Source organism: Scyliorhinus canicula, chromosome 16 (genome assembly GCF_902713615.1).
Source record: "Scyliorhinus canicula chromosome 16, sScyCan1.1, whole genome shotgun sequence".
Lineage (NCBI taxonomy): Eukaryota > Metazoa > Chordata > Chondrichthyes > Carcharhiniformes > Scyliorhinidae > Scyliorhinus > Scyliorhinus canicula.
Genome location: NC_052161.1, coordinates 71985579 through 72012695, shown reverse-complemented (window position 1 = coordinate 72012695; position 27117 = coordinate 71985579). Strand labels below are relative to the sequence as shown.

Sequence of the window (27117 nt, the reverse complement as noted above, 5' to 3'; positions counted from 1 at the left end):
AAGTACACTTATGTTGTTTTTTTTACCTGTTTTGAATCTTAAAATCTCCAGTTTTACTCCTTTTAGTATTACTGGGCCTATTCACTGAGCTCCCCTCAGTGACTGTACCTTGTACTGTCGCCCTTTATGATTTTTGACTATGTCTTCTCTGTCTTGCACTTTCCCCCTGACTTCCTTTTGATTCTGTCCCTGTTTTACTACCTTTACTACCTTCCAACTTCCTGCATCAGTTCCCATCCCCCTGCCACATTAGTTTAAACCCTCCCCAACAGCGATGTCCCCCCCTAGGACATCGGTTCCAGTCCTGCCCAGGTGCAGACCGCCAGGTTTGTACTGGTCCCACCTCCCCCAGAACCGGTCCCAATGCCCCAGGAATTTGAATCCCTCCATCTTGCACCATCTCTCGAGCCACGCATTCATCCTATCTATCCTGACATTCCTACTCTGACTAGCTACTCTAAAACAAGCATTATGCTGCTTTTGTCCTTCACAACGATGTACATGTGCAAGGTTGGATTTTCCATCCTCAAAGATGAAGATGGCACAAAGGAACCGGCTGAATCCTGCACCCAATATATGCATAGCCCTCTGCTCCTGTGGACCTGATTGGAGTGAGGACCAAGCAGGCTCACCACTCGCATTAAAGGTAAGAGAAAATGATGGGTCGCGAATGTCGGCCAGCGTAGGTCACGAAGGCCGGCCGGCATGGGTTGCGGAAGTCGACCGGCGTGGGTCGCGAAGGTCGACCGGCATGGGTCGCAAAGGTTGGCCGGCGTGGGTCCCGAAGGTCGGCTGGTTGGTAAAAATGGGTTCCTGGAAAAAAAAGTTTGAAAAACACTGATCTACCCTGTCAAATCCCCTCAACATCGTATGTTTCAATAAAATCATCTCTCATTCTTCTAAACTCCAATGGGTAGAGGACCAACCTTTCCATTATAACATACCATTATACAGATAAGACCACATCTTGAACACTTTGTGCAATTTTTGTTTCCTGATTTAAAGAAGGATGTAAATGAAGGCGGTTCAGAGAAGGTTTACTAAATTGATACCTGGAAAGAGCGAGTTGTGTTATGAGGAAAGGCTAGACAGACTCGGCTAGTTTCCACTGGAGTAGAGGCCTGATTTGATTGAAGTAAATAAGTTCCTGAATGGTCTTCATAAGGTGGACGTGGAAAGAATGTTTCCTCTTGTGGATGAGTCCAGAATCCAGGGTCACCCTTATAGGACAGAGATGAGGAGACATTTTTCTCAAAAGAGGGTTGTGCGACTATGAACCTCTGCCTCAGAAGGCGGTGGAGGCGGGGTCACTAAATCTTTTTAAGTCGGAGGTAGAAAGGTTCTCGTTAGGCAAGGGAATCAAAGGTTATCTGGAGTAGATGGGCACCAGGAACAGAAAACACAAACTGATCAGCCATGATTTTATTGAATGGCTGAGCAGGCTCGAGGGGCCCAATATGGCCTCCTTCTGCTCCTCATTTCGTATGACCCCTTCATCCCAGTTATCAGTATATCGCTTAAACCATCAAGCTGCACGATTCAACCTGCTGTGCCATTAAGGGGCAGTGATTAATGGCGTGTGCCTGGTTTCCTGAGAGATGCAGCTCAGAGCTGGCTCACAGCACCTTTCTTGTCGAAGGGAACATTGTCAGCGACTAACTGACCATGCCCCCTGACCACACCCCCGCCCCCTTCCTCCCAAGCCTCTTGTGCAACAGGAGGGCCTTCTGCAATAAACCATTTGCAAAAAAAATAAACAAATCGGAGGACAATGTTAATTTGTTTGAGGAGGTGAAACTGTCCTGATTTAGTCAGCGCTGGCTCCTGGTTCCACGCTCCGCCTCTTATGGTTGTTCCAGCGGCGCGCTCCCGGAACCTGTAAGGTGGAGGCGCGCGAGTTTCGAACGTTGACGTTGGCCCAGGAGCGCGAGATTCGAACGTTTGGCCGGGGTGATTGGAACGTTGGCCCGGGAGCGCAGGTGTCCGGCGTGGAGAGACAGCAGCGAGTGGATGAGCGATGGGCAGCGACCCCAAGGTGAGCGGTGGGGTTTCGGGGACGGTATGGAGAGAGCCCCCGCGATGGTGCTGCGTTCGGGAGCTCTCCTCCGCAGATTATTTAAACCGCCCATCCATCCCGGCACTGCATTTGCGGCCAGGGTTTTGTGCAGAACTGGAGCTGGGGTCACTGTCAAGCTCCACCCGGGAGTGAGCCCTTTGGCTAGGTACAACTAACAAGACCAGCCTCTGCAATCACCTCCTTTCACCCAGCTCCTGCTGACTGCCTCTTTGTCTCTGCTCCCATTGTTGACTGGCCAATAGTTCCTTTTCAACGTTAGAGTCGTTGCCTAAACCGAACGTTGTGCAGATGATCCGGCTTTTACTGTGGATTTCCAAACAGCCTCTCATCCCAAGCATCCGCTCCCACCCACAGGAGCTAATTAAGTGCCTACTCTCTCCATAACTTCAAAGACCATTATGCCTTGAAACTTGCAGCAAAACATTTTGTGTTGTGTTCTGATGCAATTCTCCATGTTGAACACCACTTGGAGGAAGCAATGAGTGAGGGTGGCCAAGGCGCAGAACGTACTCTGGGTGGGGGACTTCATTGTCCATCACCAAGTGTGGCCTGGTGGCATCACTGCTGGCCGATTCCTAAAGGGTATAGCTGCTAGATTGGGACTGCGGCATGTGGTGAGGGAACCAATGAGGGAAAAACATACTGGATCTCATCCTCACCATCTTGCCTGCCACAGATGCATCTGTCCGTGGCAGTATCGGTAGGAGTGACCACAACAGAGTCCTTGTGGAGACAAGATTCCTCAAGATTGAGGGTATCCTCTATCGTGTTGTGTGGCACTACCCCCATGCTAAATGGGATAGACTTCGAACAGACCTAGCAACTCAAGACTGGACATCCATGAGACGCTGTGGGCCACCAACAGCAGCAGAATTGTACTCCACCACAATCTTTAATCTCAGCAAAGCCCCCCCCCCCCCCCTCTACCATTACCACTAAGCTAGGGGATCAACCCTGGTTCAACGAAGAGTGCAGGAGAGTATGCCAGGAACAGCACCAGGCATACCTAAAAATGAGGTGTCAACCTGGTGAAGTTACAGCACGGGACTACTTGTGTGCCAAACAACATAAACAGCAAAGCAATTGCGCAAGAAATGCATCAGATCTAAACTCTGCAGTCCTGCCACATCCGGCCGTGAATGGTCGTGGACGATTAAACTCATTGGAGGAGGAGTTCCACAAATATCCTCATCCTCAATAATGGAGAAGCCGAGCATATCAGTGCAAAAGACAAGGCTGAAGCATTCGCAACAATCTTCAGCCAGAAGTGCCGAGTAGATGACCCATCTCAAGAGGTCCCAGCACAACAGATATCAGCCTTCAGCCAATTTGATTCAGTCCATGTGACATAAAGAAAAGGCTGAAGGCACTGGATACTGAAAAGGCTATAGGCCCTGACAATATTCTGGCAATAGTACTGAAGACATGTGCTTCAGAACTTGCCGTGCCCCTAGAAAATCTGTTCCAGTACAGCTACAACACTGGCATCTACCCGGCAATGTAGAAAATTGCCCAGGTATGTCCTGTACACAAGTTGGACAAATCCAACCCGGCCAATTACCGCTCCATCAGTCTACTCATTCATCAGTAAAGTGCTGGAAGGGGTCACTGACAGTGCTATCAAGCGTCACTTGCTTAGCAATAACCTGCTGACTACGCTTAGTTTGGGTTCTGCTAGGTCACTCGACTCCTGACCCCCTTACAGCCTTGGTTCAAACATGGACAAAAGAGCTGGACTCCAGAGGTGAGAATGACTGCCCTTGATATCAAGACCGCATTCGGCGAGTGTGGTATCAAGGAGCCCTAGCATAACGAGTCAATGGGAATCGGGGGCAGACTCTCTGCTGGTTGGAGCATACCTGACATAAAGGAAGATGGTTGTGGTGGTTGGAGGTCAATCATCTCAGTCCTGGGACATCACTACAGGGGTTCCTCAGGGTAGCGTCCTAGGCCCAACCGTCTTCAGCTGCTTCATCAATTTCCTCCCTTCCATCATAAGGTCAAGGAAAATATTCGCTTTCTTTTTTTTTAAATGTATTTTATTGCAAACATGTATGTAAACAGGTTACAGCAAATAAACCCCCCAGGAAGCATACTTCCCAGCTCAACTATACGGTCTGTACATAATTTTTCCTTCCCCCCCCCCCCCCCCAAATCCCCGCAACGAACAGCTCCTCAAACACAGTCACAAACATCCCCCACCTTTTCTCAAACTCCCCTGCAGAGCGCCTTAACTGATACTTTATCTTCTCCAAGTACAGGTCACCCTACCAAGCCGCTACTCCCGATGGCGATGCCGACCGCCACTCCAGTAAAATTCTCCGCCGTGTAGCCAGAGAGGCGAAGACCATGACATCGGCCTTCCTCTTCTCCATGAGCTCCGGCTTCTGTGAAACCCCAAATATCGCCACCAAAGGGTCCGGATCAAGCTCCAATTGTCCTGGCTAAGACCGCGAACACTCCTGCCAGAATCCTCCCAATTTTTTGCAACCCCAAAACATGTGCGCGTGATTCGCTGGCTCCAGCCCACACCTTTCACACTCATCTGCTACTCCCTGAAAGAACCCACTCATTCTCACCTGAGTCGTATGCACCCTGTGCACCACCTTGAACTGGATCACCTTAAACTGTAAACTTGCAGTGCCTCACTGCATACTTCCCAATTGATCCCTCCCAACTCTGCTTCCTGTTTCTCTTTGATCTTCACCACCCGCTCGCCTCCCTGCTCCTCCAGACACTTGTATATATCCCCAATTCTTCCCTCCCCTTCCACATCCGGAAACAGCAGTCGCTCCAGCAGGGTTTTTCCTGGCAACCTAGAGAACCCACTCCACACCTTTCGCGTAAAGTCCCTAACCTGCAGGTACCTGAACTCACTCCCCCTCGGCAGTTCTACCCTCTCCCTTAGCTCCTCCAGAATGGCGAACCCTTCCTCCAAATACAGATCCCTCACTTTGACCAGCCCCACTTCCCTCCACCTCCTGTATACACTATCCATCCCCCCCCCGGCTCAAACCCATGATTCTCGCACAGCGGCATTAACATCGACAGCCCTTCCACCCTAAAATGCCTCTTCTACTGATTCCATATCTTTACTGTGGACTGCACCACCGGGCTCCCTGAATACCTACTCGAAACCATTGGCAATGCTGCCATCACCGTAGCCTTGAAACTAGACCCCCTTACAAGATTCCTCCTCCATCCTAACCCACTCTACCACTTCTCCTTCCCACCACCGCCGCACCTTGTCCACATTCACCGCCCAATAATAATGACAGTAAGAAGTCTTACAACACTAGGTTAAAGTCCAACAGGTTTGATTCAAACACGAGCTTTCGGAGCGTAGCTCCTTCCTCAGGACCTCAGGCGCTCCGAAAGCTCGTGTTTGAATCAAACCTGTTGGACTTTAACCTAGTGTTGTAAGACTTCTTACTGTGCTCACCCCAGTCCAACGCCGGCATCTCCACATCAATAATAATGAATCAGGTTTGCCAACGCCAACCCCCCCCCATGCTGCCTCTGCCTCTGTCGTAGGGCCCTCTCCCCCTCGGCACCTTCCCCACCCATACAAAGTCTGAAATGATTGTGTCCACTTTCCAAAAAAAGGGCCTTTAGTATAAAGATCGGGAGAGCCTGAAAGATAAACAAGAAACTCAGCTGAATATTCATTTTCACCACTTGGACCCCCCGCGCCAACATTAAGTGCAGTGTATCCCACCTCTTAAGATCCTCCCTGGCCTCCTCCACCAGCTTCCTTAAGTTCCACTTATGGGGCCCCGTCCATTCACTCGCTACCTGAATCCCCAAATACCTAAACCTATCCCTCACTACCGTAAATGGCATCTCCCCTAAATTAGCCCGCTGTCCCAGCTCACTCGCCGGGAAAACCTCGCTTTTCCCTACATTCAGTTTGTACCCCAAACCTCCCCAGCATGCCCATAAGCCTTCCCATACTCTCCAAAATGTTCGCTTTCAGCACCATTTGCATCTGATCAGATAATGAAGCTGTCCATGTGCAAATGCAACAAGACCTTGACAATGTCCAGACTTGGGCGGACAAATGACATGTATCTTTCGTTCCACACAAGTGCCAGGCAATGACCATCTCTGATAAGAGAGAATCTAACTATCAGCCCTTGACATTCAATGGCATCACCGTCACTGAATTGCCCCACTATCAACATCCTGGGGTTATCATTGACCAGAAACTGAACTGGACTAGCCACAAAAATACTGTGGCTCCAAGAACAGGTCAAAGGCTAGGAATCCTGAGTAACATACCTCCTGACTCCCCAAACCTGTCCATCACCTACAAGACACATGCCTGAAATGAGATGCAATACACTCCACTAGCCTGGATGAGTGCAGCTCCAACAATGCTCAAGAAACTCAACACTATCCAGGACAAAGTAGCCGCTTGATTGCCACAAAAATCTATTTGCCCAACCATCAATACATAGCAACTGTGTGTGCCATCTACAAGGTGCATTGCAGGAACTCGCCAACGAGAGATTTTCGTAGATTTTACAGTGCAGAAGGAGGCCATTCGGCCCATCGAGTCTGCACCGGCTCTTGGAAAGAGCACACTACCCAAGCCCACACCCCCACCCTATCCCCATAACCCAGTAACCCACCCAACACTAAGGGCAATTTTGGACACTAAGGGCAATTTAGCATGGCCAATCCACCTAACCTGCACATCTTTGGACTGTGGGAGGAAACCGGAGCACCCGGAGGAAACCCGCGCGCACGCTGGGAGATCGTGCAGACTCCGCACAGACAGTGATCAAAGTCGGGAATCAAATCTGGGACCCTGGAGCTGTGAAGCAATTGTGCTAACCACTATGCTATCCGTGCTGCACAAAGGCTCCTCGGGCAGCACTTTCCACCTGCTACCACCTGGCAGGATAAGGTCAGCAGACACATGGGAACACAATTACCTGGACGATATCCTCCAAGTCACTCACCACCTTAACTAATATATCACCGTTCCTTCACTGTCACGGGGTCAAAACCCTGGAACTCTTTCCCGAACAACACTGGGTGCACCTAAGCCACTGGGATTGCAGCAGCTCACGAAGGCAGCTCACCACCACCTTCTCGAGGGATGGGGAATAAATGCTGGCCTAGCCAGCAACGACCACATCCTGTGAATTCATTTTTTAAATTCAAGAAATGGCTGAAGGCACTGGATACTGCAAAGGCTGTGGACCCTGTCAATATTCTGGCAAAAGTACTGAAGACTTGTGCTCGAGAACATTCCCTTAGCCAAGTTATTCCAGTACAGCTACAACATTGGCATCTACCCGGCAATTTGGAAAATCTCCCAGATATGTCCTGTACACTATTCCGGTCAATTACTGCTCCATCAGTCTACTCTCGATCATCATCAGCAAAGTGATGAGACTTGTTCACCAATAGTTAGTTAGCTTATTTGTGACAGAATTCGTGGCCATGCTCAAGGTGCCTGAATTAGAGGAGTGCAGATATCTAGGACTCGTCAGGTTGGAGAATGAGAAATCGCCGCTGTTTGATGGAATTCCAGCTTTTTGATTCTGCAATGCTGCCCTTTTGAAGTATTTTCCCTGGCTCTGGTAGAGGTGCATTTGAAATCTATCGCAGTGTAAACATTTAAAAAGAACACAACACCACTACAAACGTCCGAACACCACGATAGATCGGGAACTGATTTGATGTTGTTTCTAGGGGGGGGCGGTGGGGTGCTGGTTTCCTGTGTGGGGAGTGTGCCTGCCCCTGGCCACCTGTGCCACTAGTTGGACATGGCACTGTCAGGGTGGTATGATTTGCATAGCTGTCTGCCATTGGTGCAGAACACTGGCTTACCATTGGCCCTGGTCGGTCATGTGCCTCTCGACCGATTGGTTGAGACCAGTCATGTGACGGCTCCCCGATTGGTCGAGAAGCTGAGTTAACCCCGCCTCCAGAGTGAGGTATAAATACCCAGAACGCCCGGCGGTTGTCCATTTACTGTAGTCGACCGCAGGGCTAACTTCTACCTTATTAAAGCCTAACTTTTGTACAGCAACTCGTCTCGCGTTCGATTGATGGTTCATCAGCACTGTCAGGGTGAGGGGAACTGCTGGGTGAAGTGCAATTGGGGATCGCAGGTCACAAAGTGCAGATTCCTGGGGCAGTTGTGAAAACTAATGTGATCCGGAGCGTGAGGTGACGGATGTCCCTGAGCATGGCTGCCAACTGTGCAGCTTTCACTGCCACACCTGCCAAGGGCAAGCTTTTCCGTCACATCTCAAAATCCCCGGACTCTTGTAGGTGACAACTGACGAGAGCTCCTTTTCGGACTGGTTAGCATCTTTGTCCCGGCAGCACCTCTCTGACTTCTCGGTGTTAGTTTAGGGATGGGAACAGTTTTGCTGAACTTTTTTGTACGTCAAACTCAGTTTCTTGATAAAGCATTGTGAGGTTGGCCTCTCCTCAACTTGTACCCTAATCTCTGTATTCTCTAAAATTGCTTAGCTTCATTGACCAGTGAGGAAAGTTGAACACAACCGCACCGGTAAAAGTCAGCATCAACAAATATGTTGACTGAAGACATGAGGCCCAATTGAACAGCCTCGTCACACCCGACTCAGTGACAAGATGAGGCCGTTGAGAATTGCGACACTCTGGGCCCCTTGCGAAATGTCACGATTTGGATCTCGCCCTCACTGGGCGGGGTCCAGATTGGCATATTTAAATGAGCATCTGGGTTCACGTAACTATGTCGGCATCAGAGTCTCCTGAGGCTCAGGATCGAACGCCCATGCCGTATTCTCCGATATCTAAAACTAGTCTAAGGGCGTTGTGGATAGCACAATTGCTTCACAGCTCCAGGGTCCCAGGTTCGATTCCGGCTTGGGTCACTGTCTGTGCGGAGTCTGCACATCCCATGTGTGCGTGGGTTTCCTCTGGGTGCTTCGGTTTCCTCCCACAGTCCAAAGATGTGCAGGTTAGGTGGATTGGCCATGCTAAATTGCCCTTAGTGTCCAAAATTGCCCTTAGTGTTGGGTGGAGTTACTGGGTTATGGGGATAGGGTGGAGGTGTTGACCTTGGTAGGCTGCTCTTTCCAAGAGTCGAAGCAGACTCGATGGGCCGAATGGCCTCCTTCTGCACTGTAAATTCTATGACTATGATAGTCCTGGCCAGCTGAAACGGTCGCCTCTCCAGATCCGCTCCCATCCCCGGAGGGTCCACCAGAAAAACCTCACTCTTGCCCACGTTCAATCTATATCCTGACGAGGAACCAAACTTCTTAAGCACCTCCATTATTCTCCCCGCATTAGAGAGAGAATCTGTAACATATAACAAAATCGTCCGCACAGAGGGACACCCTATACTCCCTACCTCCCCTCTCGATACCCTTGCACCTCACCGATGACCTAAGTGCAATGGCTAACGTCTCAATCGCCAAAGCAAACAGTGATGGGACAGTGAAGATCCCTGCCCTGTTTCCCTATATAACCAAAAGTACTCTGCACTTAGTCTACTGGTACGGATGTTGGGTGTGGATACCCTATACAAAAGCCTAATCTACGAAATTAAATTAGGTCCAAAGCTAAATCACTCCCAATACCTCAAAAAGGTATCCCCACTCCCTGTCAAACACTTTTTCCGTGTCTGTGGACATTGTACTTCTGGATCAGGCCCCGGGAAGGAGGACATCACCTCATTCGCAAGTCTCCTAACATTGGCTGACAGCTGCCGGCCCTTAACAAAACCTGCCTGATCCTCAGGAATTACCCGCGGCAGGCACCCGTCCAAACGGGTTGCTAGCACCTTAGTCAGCAACTTTGCATCTGCATTCAACAGAGAGATGGGCCAATATGATCCACACCACTCCTTGGGATCTTTATCCTTTTTCAAGATCAAGGAGGTTGGTGTGGCTGACAAAACCCCTGGCCCCTAGGACAGAGAATCATTAAACATGTTCAACAGGTGGCGGTCCCGACACAGTCGTGAAACGTTTATAAAATTCCACAGGGAATCCGGCCGGGCCCAGTGGTTTCCACAATTGCATTGAACAGATACATTTCATCATTTCCTCCAACCCAAGCGGCGCCTCCAGCTCCTGCCTTTTCCTTTTCACCCCTGAGAAAACCTACCCACCCAGAAACCGTACCATCGTCAAATCATCCTCCGGAGGCTTGGATTTGTATACCACACACACACCCCCCCAAGTGTGTCCCCAAGTGTGTTGCTGGTCCATGACTGGGATAGAATCCACCAACCTCTGCCTTTCTACTTTACTAGACTTATCTCTATGGCCTTCAATTAAATGATTTCTCCCCGCTCCCGATGACTGATTTCGGTGCTTCCCGAAACGTGGAAGGTGAAACCTCCTCATTCTTATTAAAATCCACGTAATTTCCAATTGAAACTATCCTCTCAGAAAACTCCTCGTCCACAAGCAGCCCCATGTCCAACCTCCACAGGGGTCTCTGAAAGCAGCCCTTCTCCGACTACATATCCGCACAGTGTGGGGCAAGATCTGATGTTACAATCGCTGGGTACCCCGCCCCCACAACCCCGGGGAGTAACAACTTGTCCACTACAAAGAAATCAACACAGGAGTAGATTCGAAAACTCCTTCTCCCTCAGATATCTGAACCTCCACTGGTCAAACCCCACCATTTGTTCCATGAACACTTGATTAGCCACACCTGATGTTCTAAAGATTTGGGGCTGACGTATAACACACAAAGTCGTTCCCCAGGGTTAACTGATGCGAGTCAAGCTTGGGCCTGCCGCCAGCACCCTTTTGATGGAGTCCATGTCATCACAGTTCGGCACGTATACATTCACCAAGACCACCGGAGTGTCCGGCAACACCCCAATCACCACACATATCTTCCCCTGAGTCCACCAAAATATCAGCGACCAAAAAAGTCGCCCTCCTATTGACCAGCACCGCGGTCCCCTTTGTCCTCTCAACAAATCCCCCCCCCCCCCCCCCCCCCCCCTTTCTGCAGCTTTGTCTAATCTCGAACTTTCAGATGTGTCTCCTGCAAGAAAACCATGCCCGCCTTCAAACTCTTTAGATGAGCAAACACCCTGAACCTTTTAACTGGCCCATTTAACCCCCTCACGGTCCATGTAACCAGCCTGATTGAACTATGAACAACCATATCCCACCCGCAAGGCCCCACCTCACATCGGCTCCAGGCCCACCCAAGATGGATGCCGCTACCCCCCTCAAACCAGTCCGTCAACAAAGAAACCTTCATCGTCAGCAATCTACCCCTCCTGACTCCTCCCCATCCCTACCCCCCCCCCCACCCCAACATCAAACAAACACCCCACCCAACTCCCAACAATCCCAAAAAACTAAATCCAGTCCCACCTGGCTTGCTATCTTAATAAACAAAAGAAACAAGAAACCTCCCGCACTGATATCCAGCCGCAGCTCTCTCCCCCACTTCGCTCCCGTTAACTAGCATAACTGCTAGCAGCAGAGTGACGCCCTTTTTGGGGAAAAATCAAAATCATACACCCATTGAATCAGCAAACAGCCCCCCTACCCGAACCAAGCTTTAATATCAAACAACCCATTCTCACACCCAACCCTCCCACAATATTACTGACTATTTCCAACAATACAATAATAAACATAACACCAATAACCCAGAAAAAAAAGACAACATGAAAACAAAAACATTTTTTTTAAAAAGCCAGCACACAAGTGTAACCAACAACTTTATTCATTCCTTCCCAGTCCATGCTTCTTTACAAATCATTTGCCTCCTCCAGTGTGTCAAAGTAACGATCCCGTCTAAATGTGATCTGAAGGTAAGTGGGGTACATCACTCCGAACCGCACTTTGCTCTTATACCGAGCCATCTTGGCCTTATCAAACAAAGTGGCCTTTTTGCCACTTCTGCCCCAACTGATAGATCTGATAGATTCTGACAAAGATGTCCCTCCCATCTGCATTCTCGAATGTCCTTCGCACACCTCATGATTTTTTCAGTTTCCAGATACCTGCGGAGTCGGACTACGATCGTCCGTGGCAGCTCCCCAGATCTGGGCTTCTGTCGCAAAGACAGGTGGGCCCGGGTCTACTTCTGGAGGATTCCCCTACCAGCTTCCCAAATATCTTTGCCAGATAATCCGTGGCGCACTCACCTTCTATGCCCTCTGGCAGCCCAACTCTCCTCAAATTTTGGAGTCTGGCGCAATTCTCCAGGTCGTCGGCCTTGGCCTTCGATATTTTCTGCCCCTCCGCCAACATCGCCACCAAGGAGGTGATCCGATCACTTTGGCCCGTGACCGTCTCCTCCACCTCCTGAATCGTCGAGCCCTGCACCGACAGCCGTTGTTCCATCCTGTCCAAAGTTACCGAATAGATGCCACTGCTACCTCAATCGCCTTCACCAGGTCACCAGAGACTGCTTGTCTCTGTTTCTAAACTCCTCCATTAGGAATTCCACCAGCCTTCCAGTCGTCTACCGAGAGGCAACTTTATTCATTCCTTCCCAGTCCATGCTTCTTTACAAAGTCATTCGCCTCCTCCAGTGTGTCGAAGTAATGATCCCGTCTAAATGTGATCTGAAGGTAAGTGGAGTATATCACTCCGAACCGCACTTTGCTCTTGTACCGAGCCATCTTGGCCTTATCAAGCCCAGCATGCCGCCGCCATTTTCTCCCCTCCTGCGACATGAGGGCCTTCGAAGTCAGACGAGGGTGTGTTATTTGACTTGTTCCTCTTATTATAACCTCCAGACATCTCACACCGGAGGAGGAACCAAAACTCTCAAACAGCACCACTTTTCTTCCTGAGCAGTACCCGTCAAACAGGCAAAAAGGGCCAAAAACTGAATTCCTAAGCAGGAGCCACCTTCTGTGCGACCTTTCCTAGATGGCCGCCACCAGACTTCCCGCCTTCCCAATATTTAATTGGGAGAAATTTCTGCTCGTCCAGTAATAGATGTCGAGCAAGCAGTCTGCGAGTATAGAGATGGTTCAGAGAGGTGATGGTAAGTGGAGCTGGGTGGTGTCAAGTGTACATATGGAACATAACATGTTTGTATTGCATAACATTTGCTGTAAAACCTCATTTAAGCTTGTGATATACAACCTCCTGGAACTGCATTATGTAAAACTGTCTACGTTGAGTTCCAAAGTAAACTCAGCTTGTTTGTTTATGTTCTGGAGCTTCCCTGGACACATCGGGGAAGTTGGGTCCAAGAAATGTCCCTCTCTGATTCTTTGTCGCAGAAACAAAATTCCGACATCTTTGTCTTTGGCCACTCTCACTGCTTGATTACAGAGATGGTGAGAATCGAGGCCATGGAGGGATTTGAAAACGAGGGTTAGAATTTTAAATTAGAGGTATTGCTTAACTAGGGGCCAATATAGTTCAACAAGTACCGGGGTGATGGGTGAACGGGGCTTGACGCAGACAGGGGGGAACATGTAAACTCCGCACAGACAAGGCCAGTATTGAACTCTGGTTCCTGACACTCTGAGGCAGCAGTGCTAACCAATTGAGGCAGGGGTGGAGTTGAGCAATGTTACAAGGGTAGAAAAAGGTTGTGATGGTATGGCTATGTGGTCATAAGCTCATCTCAGGGTCAAATCATCTCTGGGTCAGATGTACCAGCAAAGTTTGACCAGTTTGGTTCGACCTCAGATGGTTGCCAGAGAGAAAGATGGAGTGAGCTCAGGAATGGAATGGAGGAGCAGCACGGTGGCACAGTGGTTAGCATTGCTGCCTACGGCGCTGAGGACCCGGGTTTGAATCCTGGCCCCGGGTCACTGTCCGTGTGGAGTTTGCACATTCTCCCCGTGTCTGCGTGGGTTTCACCCCCACAACCCAAAGATGTGCAGGGTAGGTGGATTGGCCACGCTAAATTGCCCCTCAATTGGAAAAACTGAATTGGGTACTCCAAATTTTTTTTTTTTAATTGCCATCCTTGTTTTCCAATTTCGCCCCCACTCCATGGCCTCACCTCTTATCTCTGTAATCTCCTCCTGCCCTACAATCCTCCAAGATACCTGCACTTCCTCTTTGAGAATCCCAGATTTGTTATGTGTGGGGTGTGAGGGGGCCTTTAGCTGCAGGGGTCCTGAGCTTTGGAATTCCTTCTGAAAATCTCTCGATCATTCTCCTTTAGTTTGCTCCGTCAAACCCAACTTCCTTAACTAAACATTTGATCATCTCTCTTAATAATTCTTTACAAAAGCAAAATTCAGCAAATTGTAGAAATCTGAAATAAAAACAGAAATGCTGGAAAAACCCAACATCTCTGGCAGCATCTTTGGAGAGAAGTTAACAATTCAGGTCTGTGACCTGTCGCCAGAACATGTTCTGTTTTACTGCATTTTCTATGGCCTACAGCCAGAATATGTTTCTTTTTTTATATATCTATGTGGCTTGGTTTCAAATGTTGTCCTATAAAGCCCTTGTGAAATGCCTTGTGATGTTCCGGGGAGGGATTAGACAGCCATGGCTGACAAAGGAGGTCAGGAAATGTATCAAAGAAAAAGAGAGATCCTATAAAGTGGCCAAAAGCACTGGGAAATCAGAAGATTGGGAAGGCTACAAAAACAAACAGAGGTTAACAAAGAGACAAATAAGGAAGGAGAGGATCAAATATGAAGGCAGGCTAGCCAGTAATATAAGAAATGATAGTAAAAGTTTCTTTCAATACATAAGAAACAAACGACAGGCCAAAGTAGACATTGGGCCAATTCAAACTGATTCCGGAAGGCTAGTGATGGGAGACGAGGAAATGGCTGGAGAACTTAATAAGTACTTTGCGTCTGTCTTCACAGTGGAAGACATGAGTAATATCCCAAAAATTATAGAGGGTCAGGGGGCTGAGTTGAGTATGGTTGCCATTACAAAAGAGATGGTGCTAAAAAAGCTAAAAGGTCTTAAAATTGACAAATCTCCTGGCCCCGATGGGCTACACCCTAGAGTTCTGAGAGAGGTGGCTGAAGAAATAGCGGAAGCGTTGGTTCAGATCTTTCAAAAATCACTGGAGTCAGGGAAAGTCCCGGACGATTGGAAAATCGCTGTTGTAACCCCCTTGTTCAAGAAAGGATCAAGACAAAAGATGGAAAATTATAGGCCAATTAGCCTAACCTCGGTTGTTGGTAAAATTCTAGAATCGATCGTTAAGGATGAGATTTCTAAATTCTTGGAAGAGCAGGGTCGGATTAGAACAAGTCAACATGGATTTAGTAAGGGGAGGTCGTGCCTGACGAACCTGTTAGAATTCTTTGAGGAGGTGACAAGTAGGTTAGACCAGGGAAACCCAGTGGATGTGGTCTATCTGGATTTCCAAAAGGCCTTTGATAAGGTGCCACACAGGAGGCTGCTGAGTAAGATGAGGGCCCATGGTGTTCGAGGTGAGCTACTGGCATGGGTTGAGGATTGGCTGTCTGACAGAAGGCAGAGAGTTGGGATAAAAGGTTCTTTTTCGGAATGGCAGCCGGTGACCAGTGGTGTCCCACAGGGTTCAGTGTTGGGGCCGCAGCTGTTCACCATATATATTAATGATCTGGATGAAGGGACTGGGGGCATTCTAGCGAAGTTTGCCGATGATACAAAGTTAGGTGGTCAGGCAGGTAGTGCTGAGGAAGTGGGGAGGCTGCAGAAGGATCTAGACAGTTTGGGAGAGTGGTGCAGGAAATGGCTGATGCAATTCAACGTGAGAAAATGTGAGGTCTTGCACTTTGGAAAAAAGAATCCAAGCATAGACTACTTTCTAAACGGTGAGAAAATTCATAATGCCAAAGTACAAAGGGATCTGGGAGTGCTAGTCGAGGATTCCCTAAAGGTAAACATGCAGGTTGAATCTGTGATTAAGAAAGCGAATGCAATGTTGTCATTTATCTCAAGAGGGTTGGAATATAAAAGCAGCGATGTGCTACTGAGCCTTTATAAGGCTCTGGTTAGGCCCCATTTGGAGTACTGTGTCCAGTTTTGGGCCCCACATCTCAGGAAGGACATACTGGCACTGGAGCGTGTCCAGCGGAGATTCACACGGATGATCCCTGGAATGGCGGGTCTAACATATGATGAACGGCTGAGGATCCTGGGATTGTATTCATTGGAGTTTAGAAGGTTAAGGGGAGATCTAATAGAAACTTACAAGATAATACATGGCTTAGAAAGGGTGGACGCAAAGAAACTGTTTCCGTTAGGCGAGGAGACGAGGACGCGTGGGCACAGCCTTAGAATTAGAGGGGGTAAATTCAGAACAGAAATGCGGAGACATTTCTTCAGCCAGAGAGTGGTGGGCCTGTGGAATTCATTGCCGCGGAGTGCAGTGGAGGCCGGGACGCTAAATGGCTTCAAGGCAGAGATAGATAAATTCTTGATGTCGCGAGGAATTAAGGGCTACGGGGAGAATGCTGGTAGGTGGAGTTGAAATGCCCATCAGCCATGATTGAATGGCGGAGTGGACTCGATGGGCCGAATGGCCTTACTTCCACTCCTATGTCTTATGGTCTTATGTTTCACTACCTCGGTGCTATATAAATGTAAGTTATTGGAAGGCCTGGATATCTACATTTTACATTTAGCTCCCTTGGCTAGACAGCTGGTTCATGACGCAGAGCAAGGCCAGCAGCATGGGTTCGATTCTGTACTGGCTGAGGTTATTCATGAAGGCCCCGCCTTCCCAACCTTGAGGTGTGGTGATCCTCAAGTTAAATCACCACCAGTCAGCTCTCCCCCTCAAAGGGGAAAAGCAGCCTCTGGTTATCTGGGACTATGGTAGGGAAAAATTCTGAAGGAGAGAATCTATCTCCACTTGGGATAGGCGAGGTTTGATCAGGGATAGTCAGCATGGCTTTGTCAGAGGGAAGTCATGCCGAACAAATCTGATTGACATTTTTGAGCATGTGACCAGGTGTGTAGATTAGAGTAGTGCAGTTGATGTTCTTTACATGGATTTCAGCAAAGCCTTTGACAAGATCCCTCATGGGAGACTTATAAAGAAGGCAAATGCACATGGGACACAGGGTAACTTGATGAGGTGGATTCAAAATTGGCTTAGGTGCAGGAGACGGGGGGTGATGACAGACGTCTGCTTTAGTGACTGGAAGCCAGTGGCGTACCACAGGGATCCGTGCTGGGTCCCCTATTGTTTGTCATTTATATAAACGACAAAGATGACTATGTCAGGGGTAGGATCATTAAGTTTGCTGATGACACAAAGATTGGCCGGGTGGTTAACAGTGAGGTTGAGTGCAGAAAGATTATCGATGGGATGGTCAAATGGGCAGAAAAGTGGCAGATGGAATTTAACCCTGAAAGGTGTGAGGTGATAGACTTTGGAAGGGGTAATTTGACAAGGAAGTATCCAATGAATGGTCTGACACTGGGAAGTTCCAAGGATCAAAGGGACCTTGGCATGTTTGTCCATAGATCTCTGAAGACAGATGGGAAGGTTAATAGGGTGGTGGAAAAAGTCATATGGGACACTTGCCTTTATCCATCGAGGCATAGATTACAAAAGCAGCAAGGTCATGTTGGAATTATATAGAACTTTTGAGGCCACAGCTGTAGTACTGTGTGCATTTCTCTTTTTTTTAATTTAGAGTATCCAATTCATTTTTTCCAATTTTCAGGGCAATTTAGCTCACTGGGCTAAATCGCTGGCTTTGAAAGCAGACCTAGGCAAGCCAGCAGCACGGTTCGATTCCCGTAACAGCCTCCCCGAACAGGCGCCGGAATGTGGCGACTAGGGGCTTTTCACAGTAACTTCATTCGAAGCCTACTCGTGACAATAAGCAATTTTCATTTTTCATTTCATTTCATTTAGCGTGGCCAGTCCACCTACCTGCACATCTTTGGGTTGTGGGGACGAAACCCACGCAAACACGGGGAGAATGTGTAAACTTGACACGGACAGCGATCCAGAGCCAGGATCGATCCTGGGACCTTGGCGCTGTGAGGCATCAGGGCTAACCCACTGCGCCACTGTGCTGCCCTCTGTGTGCATTTCTGGTCACCACATTATAGGAAGGATGTGGTTGCAATGGAGGGGCTGCAGAGGCGATTCGCCAAGATGTTTCCTGGGATGGAACATTTAAGTTATGAAGAGGTTGAATAGGCTTGGGTTGTTTTCTCTGGAGCAGAGAAGACTGCGGGGCGACCTGATTGACATGTGCAAGATTATGGGGGGCATGGACAGGGTGGATAGGGAGCAGCTGTTTCCCTTAGTTGAAGGGTCGGTTACGAGGAATACAAGTTCAAAGCGAGGAGCAAGAGTTTTCGCGAGGATTTGAGGAAAGGTTTTTTACCAAGAAAGTGGTGACGGTCTGGGAGGGTGGTAGGGGTGGGTTGCCTCACATCCTTCAAAAAGTACTTGGCATGTCATAACATTCAAGGCCATGGGCCAAGTATTGACAAATGGGATTAGGTAGGCAGGTCAGGTGGTTTTAATTCGTCAGTGCAGACTCGATGGGCCAAAGGGCCTCTTCTGCACTGTTTATTCTGTGATGGCGACTTTACTGTACCTTACACGTGTATTTTATTGATCATTTTAATTATATAAATATACCTCAACCTGATTTGTATAGTTTGCTTCACAGCTATCTGAAAGAGTAATCCCAACCATTTGCATCATTATAAATAGTCTGGATCAGTGGCTTAACCTGTCTGCTGTTAATGTGTGAGCTTGTCACAGTGCAACGAGGCTTGTGTGGAACATGAATGCAGACATTGGCTGGAGAGGCTAACCACCTGTTTCTGCTGTGCACAGTATGCTGGCACCATCTTGTGGCAGAACATCAATTCTGTACCTGTTTAACTTGCTGAAACTGGGTTGCAGTCCTTCACCCTGGAAAATTAACTGTTTTGGTTTCTGTTGTCACCACTGATGAAGACTTAAAGGCCAAGATTCGGTGTGAAATGCTTGTCATGCAAGCAGGAGAGGTTGTTGTTGTCATAGAATTTAAATTAATAGCAAGAGGATTATCACAGAATCATTACAGTGTAGAAGGAGGCCATTCAGCCCGTCAAATCTGCACTTTCTCTGGAAGAGCATTCTACCTAGTCCCAACTTTTGTTTTAAAAGTGCCCAACTCTATTTTTTTAATTAAGGGCCAATTTAGCATGGCCAATCCACCTATCCTGTACATCTTTGGGTTGCGGGTGTGAGACCCATGCAGGCATGGGGTGCATGTGCAAAACCCACACGGACAGTGACCCGGGGCCGGGATCGAACCCGGGTCCTCGGAGCCAAGAGGCAGCAGTGCTAACCGCTGTGCCACGTGCAGACCTACATAGTCCCAATCTCCTGCCTTATTCCCGTTACCTTGCACATTCGTCTTTTCAGATAGCAATCCTATTCCCTTTTGGATACTTTGATCGATCCTGCCTCCATCGCCCCCTCAGGAAGTTTGTTCTAGACTCCCGCTGGGTGAAAAAATATTTTCCCCCTCACCACTTATACTCCTTTTGCTGATCAGTTTGAATCTGTGCCCCCTAGTTCTTGATGCTCCCTTGAGAGGGACTATTTACCATGTCCATACCTCTCAGGTTCCTGAATACCTCTGTCAAGTCCTCAACCTTTGTTTCTCCCAGGGAAACAGACCCAACCTCTCCAATCTATCCTCATAGCTCCAGTTCTTTATCCCTGGCATAATAGTTGTGAATCTCCTCTGTCCTCTCTCCAAGGCCGCCACATCCTTCCTAAAGTATGGCTCCCAGATTATACAAATACAGAACAAAACTTGCCTGATCGGCTGGTTAACACAGGCTCTATAATCACTGAAATATTTTTGTACTTGAGATTTGTTGGGTTTTTTTTCACAAGGAGGGAAACCGTTCCTATTTCAGGGTACCCAGTGCCAGTATTTAACACTGCTAGTTCGAGAATAACATGGATATTCACTCAACTCTGCCATAGCCCCAGCAAACAACAGGAGACCCAATAACATCGCCATCTCCCTTCATCACCTACCCCATTCCCCCTTGCCTCCCATCAGTGCTGAATCTGGGATTGCTCTTTCTATAAACAAAGTAAATTCTATTTACAGGACCTCACCGGCTAGGCCAGCATTTATTGCCCATTCTTAATTGTCCTGGAGAAGGTGGTGGAGAGCTGCCTTCTTGAACCGCTGCAGTCCATGTGATGTAGGTACACCCACAGTGCTGTTAGAGAGGGAGTTCCAGGATTTTGACCCAGCAACAGTGAAAGAATGGCAATATATTTCCAAGCCAGGATGGTGAGTCGATTGGAGGAGAGCGTCCAGGCGATGGTATTCCCAGGTATCTGCTGCCCTTGTTCTTCTGGATGGTAGTGGTCACGGCTTTGGAAGGTGCTGCCCAAGGAGCCTTGGTGAGTTCCTGCAGTGCATTTTGTGGATGGTACATAGTGCTACTGTGCATCAAACATTTGTGGAAGTGGTGCTCATCAAACAGTCTTCGTCCTGGATGTGTCGAGCATCTTGATTTGCTGGAGATGCACTCACCCAGGCAAGTGGAGAGTATTCCATCACACTCCCGACGTCTTCTGTCCTGTAGATGGTGGACAAGGTTTGGAGAGTCAGGAGGTGAATTGCTCGTCATAGGATTCCTAGCCTCTGACCTCTTTTTTTTTTTAAATAATTTTTATTGAAAGAGTTTTTCCATACAGACATTTACCCCTACTAATTTTTAAATTATTTACAACACAATCCCTCTAGGCAAATGTCCCTCCCTCGCCCGCCCTCTCGCGCGCACCAGTCCTCCTCCCTCCCCCCCCCCCCCCCCCCAGGCGACCTTAACAACCAAGGCAGCCTACAGTTTCAGACATGAGCAGCGAGCAGGCTTGCCCGCGTTACAGTCGTGCGTGTCCCCCCACGACCCTTGCTTCCCCCCCCCCCCCCCCCCCCCCCCCCCCCCCGGGTTGCTGCTGCCACGACCCCGAACGTCTATCTCTGATCTAAAAAGTCAAGGAAAGGTTGCCACCCGCCTGGCGAATCCCTGTACCGACCCTCTCAGGGCAAATTTGATCCTTTCTAGCTGAATATAGCTAGCCATATCGTTAATCCAAGTTTCAACGCTTGGAGGCCTCGCGTCCTTCCATTGAATTAATATCCTTCGTCGAGCCACTAGGGACGCAAAGGCCAGTATTCCGGCCTCCCTAGCCTCCTGTACCCCCGGTTCTACCCCGACCCCAAAGATCGCAAGCCCCCATCCTGGTTTGACCGTGGACCCCACCACCTTCGACACCGTCCTTGCCACCCCCTTCCAGAACCCTTCCAGCACCGGACATGCCCAGAACATATGCACATGGTTCGCTGGGCTTCCCAGACATCTGACACACCTGTCCTCACCCCCAAAGAACCGGCTCATCCTTGTCCCCGTCATGTGAGCTCTATGCAGCACCTTAAATTGAATGAGGCTCAGTCTCGCACACGAGGAGGAAGAGTTGACCTTCTCCAGTGCATCCGCCCACGTCCCGTCTTCTATCTGCTCTCCCAGCTCCCCTTCCCACTTGGCTTTCAGCTCCTCCCCCGATGCTGCTTCCGCCTCCTGCATTATCTTGTAGATGTCTGATATCTTCCCCCCTCCGACCCAGACCCCCGAGAGCACCCTATCACTCGCCCCCTTACTGGGGAGCAGGGGAAACCCCTCCACCTGCCGCCTAGCAAATGCCTTCACTTGTAAATATCTGAACATGTTTCCCGGGGGGAGCTCAAACTTCTCCTCCAGCCCTCCCAGGCTCGCAAACCTCCCCTCTATAAACAGGTCCTTCAGCTGCCGTATGCCCACCCTGTACCAGCTCTGAAATCCCCCGTCGATGTTCCCCGGGATGAATCTATGGTTCCCTCTTATTGGCGCCGCCAACAGACCTCCCATTTCACCCCTATGTCGCCTCCACTGCCCCCATATCTTGAGGGTGGCCGCCACCACCGGGCTCGTGGTGTACCTCGTGGGGGGGAGCGGCCATGGTGCCGTTACTAGGGCCCCCAGGCTTGTGTTGCCACAGGACGCCCTCTCCATTCGTTTCCAAGCTGCCCCCTCCCCTTCCATCATCCACTTGCGCACCATTGACACATTTGCCGCCCAGTAGTACCCCGAGAGATTGGGCAGTGCCAGCCCTCCACTGTCCCTACTCCGCTCCAAAAAGACCCTCCTCACCCTTGGGGTGCCATGCGCCCACACGTAGCTCATGATGCTACTCGTCACCTTTTTGAAGAAGGCCCTAGGGAGGAAGATGGGCAAGCACTGAAATAAAAACAAGAACCTTGGGAGGACCGTCATTTTGATTGACTGCACCCTCCCCGCCAGCGACAACGGTACCATGTCCCACCTCTTAAACTCCTCCTCCATCTGTTCCACCAGCCTGGAAAAGTTCAACTTGTGGAGGGTCCCCCAGTTCCTTGCCACCTGCACCCCTAAGTACCTAAAGCTCTTTCCTGCTCGCTTGAAGGGGAGTCTCCCAATACCCTCTCCCTGGTCCCCCGGGTGTATCACAAAAACCTCGCTTTTGCCCAAATTTAATTTGTACCCCGAAAAGTCCCCAAACTCTGCTAATAGTTCCATTATCTCCGGCATTCCCCCTTCTGGGTCTGCCACGTACAGCAGTAGATCATCCGCATACAGCGATACTCGATGTTCCTCCCCTCCCCTAGTCAGTCCTCTCCACCCCCCTGAACCCCTCAGTGCCATCGCCAACGGTTCAATCGCCAGTGCGAAAAGTAGGGGGGATAGGGGACATCCCTGCCTGGTCCCTCGGTGGAGCCCGAAATACTCCGACCTCCTCCCGTTTGTCACTACACTCGCCGTCGGGGCCGAGTAGAGCAACTTCACCCACTTAATAAACCCTTCCCCAAACCCAAACCGTTTCAACGTCTCCCACAGGTACTCCCACTCCACCCTATCGAATGCCTTCTCCGCGTCCAGCGCTACCACTATCTCAGCCTCCCCCTCCACTGCCGGCATCATAATTACATTCAGCAATCTCCGCACGTTCGTGTTGAGCTGCCGCCCCTTCACGAACCCCGTCTGGTCCTCATGGATTACCCCTGGCACACAATCCTCTATTCTAGCTGCCAGGATCTTTGCCAGCAACTTGGCATCCACGTTCAGAAGCGAGATAGGCCTGTAGGACCCGCACTGCACGGGGTCTTTATCCCGCTTCAATATCAGGGAGATCAGAGCCTGCGACATTGTCGGGGGCAGAACCCCCCCCTCTCGCGCCTCATTAAAGGCTCGTACCAGTACCGGTCCCACCAAGTCCACATTTTTCTTATAGAATTCCACCGGGAACCCATCTGGCCCCGGCGCCTTCCCCGCTTGCATCTGACCTATTCCCTTGACTAGCTCCTCTAGCCCTATTGGCGCCCCCAGCCCTTCTACCAGCCCCTCCTGGACCCTTGGGAACCTCAATTTGTTTAGGAAGTCCTCCATTCCCCCTCTCCTTGTCGGCGGCTCAGACCGATACAACTCCTTGTAAAAATCCCTGAAGACCCCGTTCACTTCTTGCCCCTTCTGCACTACCTTCCCGCCCCTCTCCTTCACTCCCCCAATCTCCCTAGCCGCATCTCGTTTGCGAAGCTGGTGTGCCAGCATCCTGCTCGCCTTTTCCCCATACTCATAGACCGCGCCCTGTGCCCTTCTCCACTGCGTCTCTGCCTTCCTGGTGGTCAGCAGGTCGAACTTGACCTGCAGGCTGCGCCGTTCTTCCAGCAGCCCCTCCTCTGGTGCCTCCGCATATCTCCTATCCACTTCCAATAGCTCCCCCACCAGCCTCTCCCTCTCCTGCCTCTCCTTTCTTTCTCTATGCGCCCTTATGGAGATCAGCTCTCCCCTGATCACTGCCTTCAGGGCCTCCCAGACCATCCCCACCTGCACCTCACCCGTGTCATTCAAGTCCAGATAGCTCTCAATGCTCTTCCGGACCCTTTTACACACCTCGTCGTCCGCTAACAGCCCCACATCCAGCCGCCACAGCGGGCGCTGGTCCCGCGCCTCCCCCATTTCCACATCCACCCAATGCGGTGCATGATCAGAGATCGCAATGGCCGAGTACTCAGCTTCCCGTACCCTCGGGATCAGCCCCCTGCTCAACACGAAGAAATCGATTCTGGAGTACACTCTATGGACGTGGGAGAAAAAGGAATACTCCCTCGCCCTCGGCCTACCAAACCTCCATGGGTCTACTCCTCCCATCTGCTCCATGTACCCCCTCAGCACTTCTGCCGCTGCCGGCCTCCTATTGGTCCTTGCGCTCGATCTGTCTAGCCCGGGGTCCAGCTCTGTGTTAAAGTCCCCCCCCATGATCAAGCCCCCTGCCTCCAGTCCCGGAATGAGGCCCAATAGGCGCCTCATAAAACCCGCGTCATCCCAGTTCGGGGCATATACGTTGACCATCACCACTTTCTCCCCCTGCAGCTTACCCTTCACCATCACATACCTACCCTCCTTATCCGCCACCACCTCCTCCGCCACGAACGACACCCTCTTTCCCACCAGAATCGCCACCCCCCCGGTTCTTTGCGTCCAATCCAGAGTGGAACACCTGTCCCACCCACCCCCTTCTCAGGCGAACCTGGTCCACTACCTTCAAATGGGTCTCCTGTAACATTGCTACATCAGCCTTCAGTCCCTTCAGGTGTGAGAATACCCTTGATCTCTTGACCGGCCCATTCAACCCCCTCACGTTCCAAGTGATCAGCCGGGTCGCGGGACGACCCGCCCCCTTCCCCTGCCGATTAGCCATGTCCTGTTCCCTGCTCGCCCCGGGTCGACCCTCCCCTTCTGACCCGCTCCCCATGGCGATGTCCCCCTCCCCCCACCTCTCCAGTCCTCCACTTCCCGTTTCTGGTCTTTTCAGCAGCAACCCGGTGTCCCTCCCTAACCCCCCTCCCCCCCCCCCAGGCTAGGACCCCTCCTAGCCGCGATGTACCCTCCATCGTACTCCCGTAAGTCAGCTGGTTCACGCTGACCCGGCTGCTCCTGCCCCACTCCGACTCCCCCCGGCTCGGGGGGGGGGCCTCCCCCCCCCTTGCCACTCCTCCCTGGCCCCGCTCCAGCGCGGGAAAGGTCGCCATTGCTAGCCACGCCCCGCACTCCTCCCCTCCCCCCTCCTCTGCCCCGCGCGCGGGAAAACACAGGAAAGCCCGCGCTTTCGCCCTGCCACACCCCACCCCGCCATCTTCAGTTCCACCCCCGTCCCCGTCCATGCCTGTAAAAGAACCCCCCCTAGGAGCCCATATCCCCGATCTGCTCTCCCCCCCCGTCCCACCTCCCCAACTTAACATTATAAATAACAGATAAATAACAAATAACAATGTACTTAACAGTCGCCCTCTACCAAACAGCATAAATAACCATAAATAACCATAAATAACCACAATAACTAAGGGAAGTTGGCAAAGGGGGAAAAAACATCAGAAGAAAAACCACAGCAAGAGTTCAAAATCCAAACAAAGAATTCAGCTGAAAGTACCCGAGCGGCTACGGCCTCCAAGTATCCCCTGGGTCTAATTCGAGTCCAGTTTCTCTTCCTGTACAAAGGCCCACGCCTCCTCTGGGGACTCAAAATAGTGGTGTTGGTTCCTGTAGGTGACCCACAAGCGCGCTGGCTGCAGCATTCCGAACCTGATCCGTTTTGCATGTAGCACCGCCTTCGTCCGGTTGTACCGGGCCCGCCGCTTTGCCACCTCCGCACTCCAGTCCTGGTAGACCCTCACCGTCGAATTCTCCCACTTGCTGCTCCTTTCCCTCTTGGCCCACTCCAGCACTCTCTCACGGTCGCTGAGTCGCTGGAACCGCACCAGCACCGCCCTCGGGGGCTCATTTGCTCTTGGCCTCCTAGCCATGACCCTGTAGGCCTCTTCCAGCTCCAGGGGCGAAGGGACGGCCCCTGCCCCCATCAGGGAGCTCAGCATTTCTGCTACATATCCCGGGAGGTCTGACCCCTCCAGGCCTTCTGCCAGGCCCAAGATCCTCAGGTTCTTCCGCCTCATTCGGGTATCCAGCTCCTCAAAACGGCTCTGCCATTTCAGGTGGAGTGCCTCGTGCACCTCTACCTTTCCCACGAGGACCGTGGCCTCCTCCTCCCTCACAGTCATCTCCTGTTGCAGCTCCCGAATCGACGCCTCTTGGGTCGCCTGGGCTCCCATCAGCCTGGTGGTCGTCGCATTCATTGACTCCAAGAGCTCCATTTTCAGCTCCGTAAAGAAGCGCAGGAGAGCGGCCTGCTGCTCCTCCGCCCATTTCCTCCATTCCTCGGGTGCTCCACCGGCCGCCATTTTGGTCTTCTTCCCCCGCTTTTTTTTGGGAGCTGCTGTTGCTTTCTTTACCACCCCACTCCGGGTACCGACCATAAAGTTGGTCTGGTTCTCTTCAAGGAGCCTTCCCCCACCGGGATTTGTCCTTACAGCGCCGTTGGGGCCCTCCAATCGGCCCGAAAACACCTTTGTAGCAGGAGCAGCCAAACGTGCGACTTAGCTGGTCATAGCCGCAACCGGAAGTCAGCCTCTGACCTCTTGTAGCCACATTATTTGTATGGCTAGTCCAGTTCAATTTCAGGTGAATGGTAACCCCAGAATGTTGCTCGTGGGGGATTCAGTGATGGTAATGCCATTGAATGTCAGATGGTTAGATCCTCTCTGTTGGAAATGGTCATTGCCTGACATTTGTGTGTTGCAAATGTTACTTGCCACTTGTCTGCCCAAGGCAGTTTGATGGATGTTTTTGGAAACGAAAAGCAGTTTTCAGTGGTGGTCCACAGGGCTCAGTGCTGGCCCCCTCGCTGTTTGTTGTATATATTAATGATACGCACTTAAACGAGGGAGGCACGATTGAGAAATTTTCAGATTAATAAAATGGCTGTGTAATTGCTAATGAAGAGGATAGCTGCTGACTCCAGAAAGATATCAATGGTTTGGTTGAGTGGGCAGAGAAGTGGCAAATGAAAATCAGTCCAGAAATGTGTGAGGTAATGGAGGAGGGAAAACAAAGCAGGGGAATACCTAATAAACAAAAAAATATTGAGGGGTTGGGGAAGTGAGAGACCTTGGTGTGCATATCCAGAGGTCTCTGAAGATTGTGGGACAGGTGATAAGG

General features: G+C 50.4%; 1 protein-coding gene across 1 annotated transcript in view; it reads left to right on the top strand.

Annotated features, from left to right (window-relative positions):
* Positions 1-1727: 1727 nt before the first annotated feature.
* LOC119979766 (rhotekin-2-like) overlaps positions 1728-27117 on the top strand; it is a 61585-nt gene continuing 36195 nt past the window's right edge. The window contains exon 1 of the mRNA XM_038822398.1: positions 1728-2035. Within this exon, the coding sequence (XP_038678326.1) occupies positions 2018-2035 (18 nt within the window). The 5' untranslated portion in view covers positions 1728-2017. The remainder of the gene's footprint in view (positions 2036-27117) is intronic.